At 42.4% G+C, this 13,611-nt stretch overlaps 1 protein-coding gene across 2 annotated transcripts in view; it reads right to left on the minus strand.

Annotated features, from left to right (window-relative positions):
• Positions 1-1,320: 1,320 nt before the first annotated feature.
• The window catches only part of Klhl12 (kelch like family member 12), a 36,619-nt gene continuing 24,328 nt past the window's right edge, over positions 1,321-13,611 (minus strand). For both annotated transcript variants that reach the window (XM_040737792.1, XM_040737791.1), the window contains exons 6-12: positions 13,292-13,406; positions 7,039-7,145; positions 5,743-5,938; positions 4,825-4,983; positions 4,428-4,526; positions 3,128-3,314; positions 1,321-2,895 (exon numbers count right to left, since the gene is read on the minus strand). In XM_040737792.1, coding sequence (XP_040593726.1) covers positions 2,769-2,895; positions 3,128-3,314; positions 4,428-4,526; positions 4,825-4,983; positions 5,743-5,938; positions 7,039-7,145; positions 13,292-13,406 — 990 coding nt within the window. In that variant the 3' untranslated portion in view covers positions 1,321-2,768. The remainder of the gene's footprint in view (positions 2,896-3,127; positions 3,315-4,427; positions 4,527-4,824; positions 4,984-5,742; positions 5,939-7,038; positions 7,146-13,291; positions 13,407-13,611) is intronic.

The raw sequence follows: 13,611 nt of genomic DNA on the forward strand, positions 1-13,611 counted from the left end.
ACTTGCTCTGTAAATCACTAAGATCTACCTGCCTATGCTTACCCAACACTGGGGTTAAAGTCGTGGCCGCTGCCACCACCACCCAGCACACAAATTTTTTAATTTATTTTATCTATCTATCTATCTATTTATGTTTTGGTTTTACGAGACAGGGTTTCTCTGTATTGTTTTGGAGGCTGTCGGTCCAGCCTGGCCTCGAACTCACAGAGATCTGCCTGCTTCTGCCTCCCGAGTGCAATTTTTTTTAAAAGGAGAAAGCAACAAATTAGTGGAATTATGAGTATGAGCATGTAAAATTATGTAAAATTGGGAAAACCTAGAAAGTTGCAATTAGTTTTATAAGCTGGCTTTCTGTAGACTGTTAAGTGGTGGCTTCAGCGCATTACTGTGAGTTTGGCCCAAAACTCAGAAATCAGCACCAATAACTGAAAGCTACATACCAGTAATTTCCCTTCATGTTTTCAATCTACCCAAATGAACATTTCACAGGTTGTGGTTTGATTAGCAGGCACAACCCTTCTGCTAAGACAGGGAGAAGGACTTTATCCTCTTGTTTGCTTTCCTGGAACCAACAGAGTCTTGTGGTTTTAGCTGGGGAGGCAGAGGCAGGTGGATCTCAGGAAGCATCAGGCCAGCTTGGTCTGCACACTGAGTTTCCAGCTAAAGCTATAGTGACAAGCTGTCTCAAGAAGGAAAGAAAGAAAAAGATTGCAGTTGTGTGGCAGGTCTTGTACACAGGTTTTTGTATGATATGTCATTAACTAAAGCAGGCAAAGGTGATTACTAGGATAACCGGAACCCGCCAATTCAAGTGGGAGCTAAAATGTTCTCAGGGCTGTTTGCTTCTTTATTTCTTTTATTTTTTGAGACAGGGTTTCTCTGTCTATCTCTGGCTGTTCTAGAACTCTGTAGACCAGGCTGGCCTCAAACTCAAGAGATCTGCCTGCCTCTGCCTCCTGAGTGCTGGGGCTAAAGGTACATGCCACCACCACCCAGTTTTTTTTTTTTTGTTTTTTGTTTTTTTTTTGAGACAGGGTTTCTCTGTGGCTTTGGAGGCTGTCCTGGAACTCACTTGGTAGTCCAGGCTGGTCTCGAACTTACAGAGAATTTTTTTTTAATCTTTTTGTTTTCATGTAGATTCCAATTGTGAAAGGGGTCAATAAATTGGTGTCAGGCAAACATCTCAGACTGACCAAAGCAGCAGCAGAGGTCACTGGCAAGCATAGGTAACAGGCAGGGATCCAACCAGGGACTGCTCATTATCTTGTCCTCCAACATATGTGCTGAAGGCAGCACCAGCCACAGATTCTCTTAAAGCCATTTCAGACAGTCCATTTTTAATATTTTCTTAAAAAAATACAAAGGAAATTAACTCTGTAGGCCAACACAATTAGGGGAATGAGGGAAAAGTGGAATTCCAGAGCAAAGAGAAAATAAAATGTAGCCCAATTTAGGCTATCATATTCCCATACTTGCTATACTAATAATGCAAGAATTTCACCCTATGACACAGAGGAACCTTAAATGGCAGGTCAGAGATGTTGGCAGAGGTATGGGAACTAACAAAAGATTTTCAGTTGTCCTTGATTATTTTGTTCCAGGATGAATAGAATACACTCTAAAGACAGGCACAGGAAATATAGCAGGAAGAGAACTGAATGTACCATACACAGCAGTATAAAGCACTCCTTAGTAAAGTGTGCTCTAAAAACAACAGGGCAGTAATCTGGTACCTGAACTACTAGGTTGCAGCCACCCCCACCACATCCCCAAATAAATAGTGTGGAAGTGTAGTAATATAGTAGCACTCGATTCATCAGAAAGTTGGTCTTCACCCATTCAAAGATGGACACTGACATGGCTACATGAGCCTGGCAGGGACTAAGACGATTGTAAAGTCACAGGTACTTCTGTTTACCACAGGTAGGTCGAACTCTGCACATTCACACCGTCTCTTGTTCTAATTTCCCTCCCCCTGTTAATCTCTTAGTCTCCAGTGCCAAGATGGTACAACATTCCGCATTAGAAAGACCGGGGATCAAATAATATGTCTTCTCCAACTTTCCAGTTTACACTGCAGCCATCTTCTGGGTTCACTCACATTCCATTCAGCTTACTCAAATCTCTACACCAACCATGTCTCCCTAAGTGACATTAGCATGAATTTCTCCTTGTGACCTGTCAAATTTTAACAGTGACCGCTTGGTTTCCTCCAGAAAGGAACTGTGGTGGCTGGAGTTCCTTTGTAGTAAGAGAAGGTATTTTTTGCTTCTGAGGGTGGAAAATGACTCATTTTACCAAGCTTATGTAAGTTGATACTCTTCCAATAACCCAGGATGGACACTGTCCACACCTAGTAGGTCATATTCACCTTAATTCTCTGCAATATATGAAGCACACACACACACACACACACACACACACACACACACACACACACACACACACACACACACACACACACACGTTCTCCCAGGCACATGGCAAGTTAGAAACAGTAAGAAAGTGCTCCTTAGACCACAGGGAGATGATCTGGTTTCTCATATCCAATGTGCATCCTCTTCCCATGAGTACCTGTTGCCACCCTCTGAGCAACATTACCAGTGTGAAGGAACGTGTGTGTCAAATAAGTACAATCATCACAGCACTGGTGCCTGTAATCACCCTGTGCACACACTGAGAAATAGACATTCTGGAAAGGATCCTTGATTCTCCCACAAACTGTGCCTTGGAGTAGTCATTAGCTCCAGCTGGTGCTCAAATAACAGTTACTTTTCTCGGAGAACACATACACCAGCATCACAACGCTGGGTTCCCATGGAGGCCACTACTTCCCAGCTGTCGATGATAGGGTCATAACACTCAATGCTACTCAGCAGAGAATTCCCATCATATCTAAGTGGGAAAAAACAAAAAAAAAAAAGAAATGAGGTTGTCACTCCTTTACATCCAAGTCCTACATTAAAGTAGTCCCTGGTGCTGGTAGGACAGCTCAACAATGGGGCACGTGCCTACCATATGCAGTTGTCCCCCACTACACACATTATGCCTCTTTCCAAAACAGTGATTGGATCAAATGAACTTTTGCCTTGGATACAGGGTTCTACCCCACTTTCAGAATCCTCACCCTGCAATTGCATAGAGTCTGCCCCGAAGCACTGTGGCCCCTACGTAGCAGCGTGGAGTGGTCATACTCGTGACAGTTGTCCAGGAATCAGTGCGAATGTTGTAAGCTTCAACAGAAGAAAGGTGGGCTGTACCATCAAAACCCCCCACCACATAAATATGGTCATTCAATAGGGCTACTCCAGCACCTGTGGAAAAAGAGAGGAGGAGCAAATGAATGGTACTAAGGTTAGCATCTGAACCCAGTAATAAAACATAGTCACTAATGGTTGAATTGTGGGGAAGATGAGGGATGCAGATGTAAGTAAAACAGGCCTAGAACACTGTAATAGAGCAAATGTTATTCCATGCACTGGTTAACCCTTTGGCTAGGACTTGAAGTTATAACAGAAGGACTGACATGGTTACTTTTATTTTATTTTATTTTTTTGTTTTTTGTTTTTCGAGACAGGTTTTCTCTGTATTGTTTTGGAGACTGTCTTGGAACTCACTCTGGAGACAAGGCTGGCCTCGAACTCACAGAGATCTGCCTACCTCTGCCTCCCGAGTGCTAGGATTAAAGGCGTGCGCCACCAACGCCCGGGGGTTACTTTTATTAACTCACAATTGGCTAAACAAAGAAGTGGGAGCAAAGGTGCTAGTAATGGTAGAAGAAGCAAAGGAGCATGGCTATGGCTCTGCTGTAACAACACAGTGTTTGTTGTTATATCACAGCCTTTTCCATATCCAGAGTTCTCAATGTGGTCATGTAACTGCAAGCCAGAGCAGTTGCACTCCAACCAGGACTACATAGTAAGACCCTCAAAACAAAGTCCAGGAAGGCATGACAGTGCATGCCTTTAATGCCAGCACTCAAGAGGCAAAGGTAGGTAGATCTCTGAGTTCAAGGCCAGCTGGTCTATAAAGGACAGCCAAGGCTACACAGAGAAACCCTGGGGGGGGCAACAAATCAAAACAAAACAAGTCCACAGAGTTAAAAAAGCAAAGAAACAAACAAAACAACAAAAACATTTATTTAAATATGTACTATACATACAAAATTATGCTAGATAGATTTTAAAAAAGGGCTAAAGAATGAGTAAAAAATTTCTGTCTTCAAATTTATAATCTAGTTCAAAGTTTAAACTATCATCATCCTAATACTTAGAAAACCAGAGGTGAAGGAGACAGGAATGTGCCTCATATCTACAGTGAAGTGAGGACTACATTTCTACCCTACCGACACCACAGCCTGTAACCACACCAACATTGTACATGTCAGGACTGTCAGCACTTTCATCCTGTCTGAGATCTAGTCTTACCAGAACGTTTGGTGGCCATGGGTGTAACGTTAGTCCAGTGTCCTGTATGGGGATCATATTTCTCAACTGAATTTAATATATTCAAGCCATCATATCCTCCTGAAAGACAAAGCAGAGAATATTCCAGGAAGAAAGGCAGATGCTCAGGCTTGTTTTAGTTGGCCTCCTGTGAGTAATTCAACTGAGTCGGATTTAGTTCTTCCAGAATTCCAGCTCAAATAGACAACGCCCTACATTTTGCTTACAAGAAAACTATAATCCTATTCATGAACAACATATTGGGATAGACCACAGTTCTTGTTGGTGCAAGTGTATATGCACTTAATTCTGGTAAAAGTGATGCTCTCTAGATTCTGCTAAGCCTGACCTCTCTCCATCCCACATCACAGACTCATACCTAGACAGTAGATTATTCCGCTGGCCACTACTAGTCCTGCACCCTCTCGAGCTGTCTGCATATCTCCCAGCATGCTCCACTGATCAATGTTTGGGTCATACCGCTCCATACTTGTATGACGCCTGCTTCCATCAAAGCCTCCAGAGACGTAAATCATATCTGCTCAGAATGAACAAATTAGACTATTAAGAATGAGAAGTTTCTAAGAACCATTTTCTTTACAAATTACCCATTGTTAAGATGGGGGAGGGAACACATACACACATGAATATAATTACAGAACTTGGGAGGTTCATGAAGGAGGATCAGGAGTGCAAAGCCATTTCCCAACATAATTTTTTTTTGTTTCTGTTTCATGAGACAGGGTTTCTTTGTATTGTTTTGGAGGCTGTCGGACCAGCCCAGCCTCAAACTCACAGAGATCCGCCTGCCTCTGCCTCCTGAGTGCTGGGATTAAAGAAAGGCATGCGCCACCAACGCCTGGCTATTTCAGCATCTTTATTAAAAAATTTTCAGTTAGGCTTTGGTGGCACATGTCTTTAATTCCAGCACTTGGGAGGCAGAAGTAGGCGGATCTCTGTGAGTTGGAGACCAGCTTAGTCTACAAGAGCTAGTTCCAGGACAGCCTCCAAAGCCACAGAGAAACCCTGTATTGAAAAAAGGAAGGAAGGAAGGAAGGAAGGAAGGAAGTTAGTTAGTTAAAAGCACTTGAAGACTGCCCAAATGGAGTTTATAAAAATACAACCAGTGCCTATTACTGTATAGCACATTAGAACTTAAATAGTCAATTTTGTAGCCAGTGTTGAAATGTCCACAAATAATGAGTAGTTTCAGTTAACACTGAATGAGCATTTGAACTCAGACATTTATCCTCACATGTTCCTGCCAGATGGAAACAATATTTGTCATCAAACCTACCTCCCAGTGTGGTAGCTCCAGCAAGGCCTCGTCGCACATTCATAGGGGCCACAGAGTACCAGACTCCATCTTCATCTGCTGTGTAGTCTAGACATTCCACTGAACTGAGGCGGGAACGGCCATCATACCCACCAATTACATAGATCCGATCATGTAAGGAAACTGAAGCCACATACCGCCTTTTTCGAGTGATACTCTATGGATTTGGGAGAGAAGAGAAATAATAGAATTTCAGATGGGCAAGTTCCAGCCCCAACCTTTTCTTTTGATACTCTGCCTGGTTTTATCTTCTTTGCATGTTCCTTGCCACTGGAAGCCTCCTTGCAGCTAAGGTTCACCCAAAGGGGTTGGACTGCCTATAGAGTGAAATCCTTCTGCCTCATTCCAAGGTTTTCAAAAGACTTCATGGCTTTCTACTGTCTTCTTTCTTTAAGACACTGGGATAAGAGACTGAATATCCTTCCATAAGAACCATACTGGCATATTGCTAATCCAAGAGCCAGGGCTGAAACACCGTAAAGGGTAAGAGTGGTCAAAAGATTTTCCGTATCTGCTCAGAGATGGTTCTTGTTTATGTAATACTGACACCTGAAGGGAAATAAAAACTTATCATTTCAGTTAGGCTTCACACAACCCTGAGTTATGTCTAGTACAGCAAGACCAAGGGCACAAGCTGTTCAGTCTAAACTAAGCTGGGTGTGGTGGTGGTGGTATACATGTGTATAATGTCAGCATTTATCAGCCAGAAGCAGGATTGCCACAAGTTCAAGGTCAGCATGGGATACAGACTGAGTACCAGAAATATACAGCAAGTCCATGTCTCAAAAAAACAAGTGAACTGTGGTGGTTCACATGTGTAACCCTGGCACTAAGGAGGTTGAGGAAAGAAAAAAGTGAGGGTTACATAGTGAGATTTTACTTCAAAAACAAAACAAAATGAACAACAACAACAACAACAACAACAAAACCCCAACAAGATGGTTTGGTGAATAAAAGGTATTTGCTGCCAAGGCTGATGGCTCAAATTTGATCCCTGAAAGATCTCTGACCTCTACACACATGCTATGGCATAGGCATGTTCACATGTATGGATACACATAAAAAAAAAGAAATAGGAAAAACACAAGAAACAACCACTACCACCCAAAGAAAAGAAAACCAACCATCTATTAGACACCTAACTATACATACAACATGGCCATCAGGGACATGCCATCTGAAGCTGTTCTGCTCTCAAAGCTGATCATTAGTGATCTAGTATCAGGAACCAATGACACTTAAACTCTGCTGACTTACTGGCAGAAAGCTCCACTCCTGTGTCTTGGGGTCATATTTCTCTACCACATCAATAGGAGACTGCTGGCTTCCGAAGCCTCCAACCACCAGAAGCACTTCATTGGCTCCTAAGGACAAAGGCAGGAAAAGGCAGGTTACTTCATCCTGGTTGAGTAACTACTTGTAGGGAAACGTAAGTAGAAAGGGTCAAATAGGTTAAGGACATTTTTTTTTGGTGGTACAAAGTATTGAATCTAGGACCTTAATGTTCTACCACTAACCTGTAACCACGTCTACTCCACAATTAAAAATGTTTATTTCAAGACAGAGTCTCACTAAGTTATTCAGACTGGCCTTGAACTCACTCTGCATAGCCAGACAGGTCTTGAACTTTGTTTGGCTCCTTGTCTCAGTTTCCCACACAGCTAGCTTACAAAACCTGTGCCATCAGGCTGAGCTAGGATACCTTAGTATTTGTCTCAGAAATCATCTAAAATAGGGCTGTGTAATAGGAAGGTATCTATTTTTATTTTGTGTTTTATGTATTTGAGGGTACACACACACACACACACACTATTGTATTTTCTGTTTTCCTCTGTGTGTGTGGCCCTGTACTGCTCTCTGTCTTATCTTTGGAGACAGTCTTACTGAAGCCTGGAGCTCTGTGATTAGGCTGAACGGGCTGACCTGCAGCCTCAGGGCCTCCCTCTGCACCACTGCAGCCCCTTGCTCACAGATGCATGCCACCAAGCCTGCTGCTATGCCTGCGTTTCTATGGAGAGCGGGAACCACATTCAGGTTCTCATGCTTGAGCAACACTTTGCCAGCTGAGCCAGCTCCCTACTTCAGGAAGGTACTTCTTTCTGAGGCTGTAACTCTCCAGAACCTACATCTTTGAAATGTACTTATCCAGTATAAAATAAAGTCCTGGGCCCCTAAGATGGCTCTATGGGAAAGGATATTTATTGCTAACCCTGGTGACCTGAGTTCAAGCCCCAGAAACTATGAGATAACTGACTCCCCCAATTTGTCCCCATGTGTACCCCCAACACACAAAATGTTAAAAAGAACAAAGGAAGAAAGCTCCTTTATTTTCTTATAGAAGTAACAGCCAATATGTCAAAATCTTCTTCCCTTACAGTCTTATTACTGGTCATGGCTCTCTTTAAAGGGCATCTACTCTATTAACTCATGAGAAGAGCAATTTGGTGTCCTGGACAATTCAGTAACTAGGTGGGCTTGTAAACATCGTGTCCGGTCAGGGGTGGTAACTATAGGGGAAAGTGTTTAGCCAAAGAAACACACCCTGAGCAGAGCCAAAGAAATGCACCCTGACCCTGAAACCACTGCCAAAGAAACACACTTTGTCCCTGAAATCACAGTCAGTGAAAGAACTATACCCTGGTCCTAAAACTAGAGCCAAAAGACTGAAAAGACCAGAGAAAGAAACACACTTTGTCCCTGAAATCAGAGTCAGTGAAAGAAATATACCCTGGCCCTAAAACTACAGCCAAAAGACTAAAAAAGACCAGAGAAAGAAACACACTGAAACCAGAGCCAAATCTGATCCTAACCCTGTGCAAAAAACTAACCAATCCCTGAGCAGAAGATCTAGGCCTCCTAAGGTCAGGACTGGAATCTGACCAACCCCCACCCTGGAAAAACTTCCCCAGCTCCCAAGAAGCCCTATATAAACCCTGTGTCTGTTCAGCTTGTGGCTGTTAATGCTGCCTAGCTGTCCTCTGCCAGAGGGCAATCACTCTCTTGGATTCTTCCCTATCAATAATCTCTTGAATGAGGTTCGGGTGAAGATCTTCTTTTGTGGCAGAAACGACCCTGGGCAGAGCCTGCCTGTCTCTTGTTTCTACCTCTCAAGGACTGAGACTGTATGCATGTGTCATCATGCCTACCTACTTAGGTATTTCATAGGTTTACATGCTAGAAATATGGATCACTGGGCCTCAAACTTTGCTATACAGAACTTCCATAATTTCCCTCAGACAGATACTGTTTTAAAAGACTGCTATCCAGGCTTTAGAGATGGCTTAGCTGTTAAAGGCTAGGCTAGGCTGAAATCCAAAAAGACAAGACCGCTAATAAAGTGAGCTTTAGTAAATTCCAGTAAGAGTTGGCCAGCAAAACCTTTTTCTTGGGAGTGGGGATAGAAAGGAGGGAGATGGACAGAGTCTAGGTATATATAGCTCAGGATGGTCCCAGGCTTGTGATTTTTTCCTGTTCAACATCTTAAGTACTGGAGACACAGGTATGTGCTACTATGTCAGGTGGTTTTGTTGCTTTTGAGAACAGGTCTTTTTATGTCATTCCAGCTAGCCTGGTACTCACTATGCTGACCAGGCAGGTCCCAAACTCTGAGAGATCCACCTGCCACCATACCCATTCAGATGTGTCAGATGATTTTTATCTTTTATTTTTTGGTACTTGAGATTGAACCCAGGGACTCACATATGCTAGGCAAGTGCTCTCTCACAGAGCTATATCTCCAGTCATGTCATGTGCTCCCCATTCCCTTTTCTTTTTTGGTTTTGAAATAGGGTTTCTTTTCTCTCTGTAGCCCTGGCTAACCTAGAACTGAGGCTGGCCTCAAACTCAGAGATTTGTCGTCCTTTGCCTCCAGAGTGCTGGGGTTAAAGGTGTGCACTGCCACCACCAGGCCATCTCCAGTTATTTTTGAACTTGCATCTTGAGACACACTTGAAATCACTTGGTAGATCAGTGTGGTCTGGAATGTAAAATCCTTCCTGCCCTAGTCTCTTGAGTAGCGTGATTATAGGTCTATACCACTAGGCCTGGTTAGCTTTTTATCTTCTTGATGAGAAAAGCAAGTCTAGGACACCTAGCAAGATTTATGTGTAAGATGGTGCATGCCTTTAAGAAAATCAAAAGCAATTTAGTCAAAAATACCGTCTGCATTGTCATCAAATCTACGAATTACATAAAACTAAATTTAATTCCTCAAGGTCAGGGCAATAGGCAGTTTCCTGACAGTATTCCTGCAAATTATTTAAAGAAATGTAGAAAATGAATCTGGGGGAACCTTCTGTGCTTTCTAGCTCATAAAAATCTTCATTGGCTTTAGTTCAATTTAATAAGAAATTAATGAATGTTATTATATAAAAAGCCATATCTTCTATACTCGAAGCACTCTAGCAAGTGAACTTACTTTATGTGAACAAAAACTGGTGGCTTAGAGAAAGAAACTAACATAGAAGCTTCCTAGGAAGGGGGAGGGGATACAGCTCAGCATCACAAAAGATACAAATGAGAATAAACCACAATATAAATATAATTTAGGAATAGAGGTCAAATGGCACAAAATGCCTTTTAGTGTCAGTTCTTCCTGCTCAGTCACTGGCTCATACACTATCTTAGAAATAGTATTTTTGGGCTGGAGAGATGGCTCTGCAGTTAAAAGTATTGGCTGCTCTTCAAGAGGTCCTGAGTTCAATTCCCAGCACCCACATGGTGGCTCACAACCACCTGTAATGGAATCTGACGTCCTGTTCTGGCATGCAGGCATACATGCAGACAGAGCACTCATATACACAAAACACATAAATCTCTATTATTATTTTGATCTATAGACTCTAGCCTTGAACCTGTGGCATGATCCTGCGAAAGGCTGTGTGGTGGGTCTTTGCTTCTACAAATAAGAATTTAAGAGCTTCTGCCTTTAAGTACTGAGGATGAAACCCCAGGCCTCCCACTTGAGGCAAGCACTTCATCACTGAGGTATAGCCCATTTTAAAATGACAGTGTTGGTCTTCCTTAGATGTGCTGTCAGCACAGCTTGGTGATGGTGCACAGGTCTGTGGTCCAACAACTTAAGAGGTGGAAGTGAGAGAACTAAGAACTTTAGGTCAAACGGGGCTACAGAGCAAGATTCTGTTTCAAAGAAGAAAAGAAAAAGAAAAGGGAAAAAGCTGGGGCCAATGAGCGGCTCCGCAGGAAAAGGCATTTATCATCAAGCCTGGGAACCTGAAGCTGGACCCCAGGCCCCATTTGGAGGAAAGAACTGACTCTTGCAAGCTGTCCTCTGACCTCCACACACACCACGGTGTGTGCGCAACAGATAAAGAAATGAAAAGAAGTCCCAGCTACGCATACATGGCTCAGTGTTATCCCACTGTACAGCTCTATTATAATCCACTCAACCATTCACTTCTACAGATGGAACTTGGGTTGCATATTTTTTTTTGGAAATATCAACAATTTCAATAAACATACTCATCCTTACATAACTGATACACTGGTAATTATTCCCCTTCCCCATTCCACCAAGAACACTTAGGATAAAGGTAGTATATGGTTGGTATAATTTCCCCTTGGTTCAGTAATATGAATATATTTAATACTATTTGTATGGTTAGAAAAGTTACTATATAATTAGAAAAGGAAAATGGATGTGGGGACTTATGCCTGTAATCCTGGAATTCAGAAGGCCGAGGCAGGATTGCTCATGTTCAAGGTCAGTCTATGGAGGGTTACAAGTGTGAGAGCCTATCTAAAAACAGTAAAACAAGACAAATCCTTCAAACCACACCAAACAAAAAAGGGACAGAAGGTATACCAATATTTTCTTATAACTTCTGTTTTCAGAGTTTTCTATATTTATTTCTTAATCTACATGGATTGACCTCTATCTTTGTATATAGTTTATGATATACATATCACATTTTGTCATCCTGCAGGAATTAGTATCTTTTCTAACAGTTTTTTTTTGTGTGTTTTTTGAGACAGGATTTTTCTGTGTAGTCCTGACTGTCCATGAATGCAACGATCTGCCTGCCTCTGCCTTCCTGAGTGCTGGGATTAAAGGCATGTGCTACCACCACCCAGCTTTTTTTATATATGAAGTATTTTAAAATTTCCTTTATTGTTGGGCGATGGTGGTGCATGCCTTTAGTCCCAGCACTCAGGAGACAGAGGCAAGTGGATCTCTGTGACTTCGAGGCCAGCCTGGTCTACAGAGCAAGTTCCAGGAAGTCTCACAAAACAATGCAGAGAAACCCTGTCTCAAAAAAAATCATTTATGTATTTTAAAATGATTTATTTTTTATTTTACGTACATTGGTGTTTTGCTTGCATGTATTTCTGTGTGAGGATGTCAGATCCCTTGTAACTGGAATAAACAAGACAGGTGTGAGCTGCCATGTGGGTGCTGGGAATTGAACCCACGTCCTCTGAAAGAGCAGTCAGTGCTCATAACTGCTGAGCCATCTCTCCATCCCTGTGTGTCTTTATTTATATGTGTATGTGTTCCTGCGTGAGTTCATGAGTAGCACAGGTGTGCAGGTGTCTGTAGAGACCAGAAAAGGGTCTCAGATCCCCTAAACTGGAGTTGTGGGTGTAGTGAGCTACCTGATGTGGGTCTCCCTCAAGTGCAGTGAGTGCTCTTACCCCTAAGTGGTCTCTCAAGGCCCAGTTCTTTTTCTCCCTCCCTCCTGCTCTCTCTCCATGTATGTACCTCTGTGTGGTGGAGTTTGGGGTTTTTGTTTTTGGTTTTTTTTTTTTTTTTTTTTTGCTTCTATGTATTTTTTTTCCCATTTTCCATTCCAACCACAGTTCTCCCTCCTACTTCTATGTATTTTAATATTAAACAAATAGTATTTGTGACATTAAAAAACACTGGAGGTGGGGCTGGAGAGATGGCTCAGTGATGGCAGTGATTCAGAGCAGCTTTGGCTGTTCTTCCAGGGGACAGAAATTTGATTCCCAGAAGTCACCTGGTGGCTCACAATTGTCTGGAACTCCAGTTCTAGGGTGACCTGACACCCTCTTATGGCCTTCATGGTGTACAGACATTCTCCATTCAGGCAAATGCCACATACATAAAGTAAAACAAAAAAAATTTTTAATGGGAAGAATTCCATTAAAAACAACAGAGAGGTAGCTGGGCGGTGGTGACGCATGCCTTTAATCCCAGCACTCGGGAGGCAGAGGCAGGCGGATCTCTGTGAGTTCGAGGCCGGGCTGGACCGACAGCCTCCAAAACAATACAGAGAAACCCTGTCTCGTAAAACAAACAAACAAACAAAAGTCCCCTCTCTGGGCATTGGTGGCGCACGCCTTTAATCCTAGCACTAGGGAAGAAGAGGCAGGCAGATCTCTTCGAGTTCGAGGCCAGCCTGGTCTACAGAGCGAGTTCCAGGACAGCTTCCAAAACAATACACAGAAACCCTGACACGAAAAACCAAAAACAAAAAAAACAAACAAAAAAAAAAGTCACCTCATTTTGCCAGGAACACCAGCTTACCTAGCCGGGCTCTTGTCCTGGGTCCTTGCATTTGACTTCTAAGTTCAGGCCTCAGGTGAAATTTCTTTGCTTCATCAACTAGATCTCTGCACTGTAAACTACAGCGGATGAAAGGCTAAAATATAAAAGATTGGAGTGAACCACACAGGCGACTTCTAATACTGTAAGAACAAAATGACACATAAAGAAGTATTTACTGATATAGACACAAGTATGGAATGACTAGTAAGAATTTTTTAAAAGATTTATTTTTTTATTTTATACACATTGTTCTGCATGCATGTACATCTGTATGACAAAAGAGGACACCAAATCTCATT

Source organism: Mesocricetus auratus, unplaced genomic scaffold (assembly GCF_017639785.1).
Source record: "Mesocricetus auratus isolate SY011 unplaced genomic scaffold, BCM_Maur_2.0 Super-Scaffold_100676, whole genome shotgun sequence".
NCBI lineage: Eukaryota > Metazoa > Chordata > Mammalia > Rodentia > Cricetidae > Mesocricetus > Mesocricetus auratus.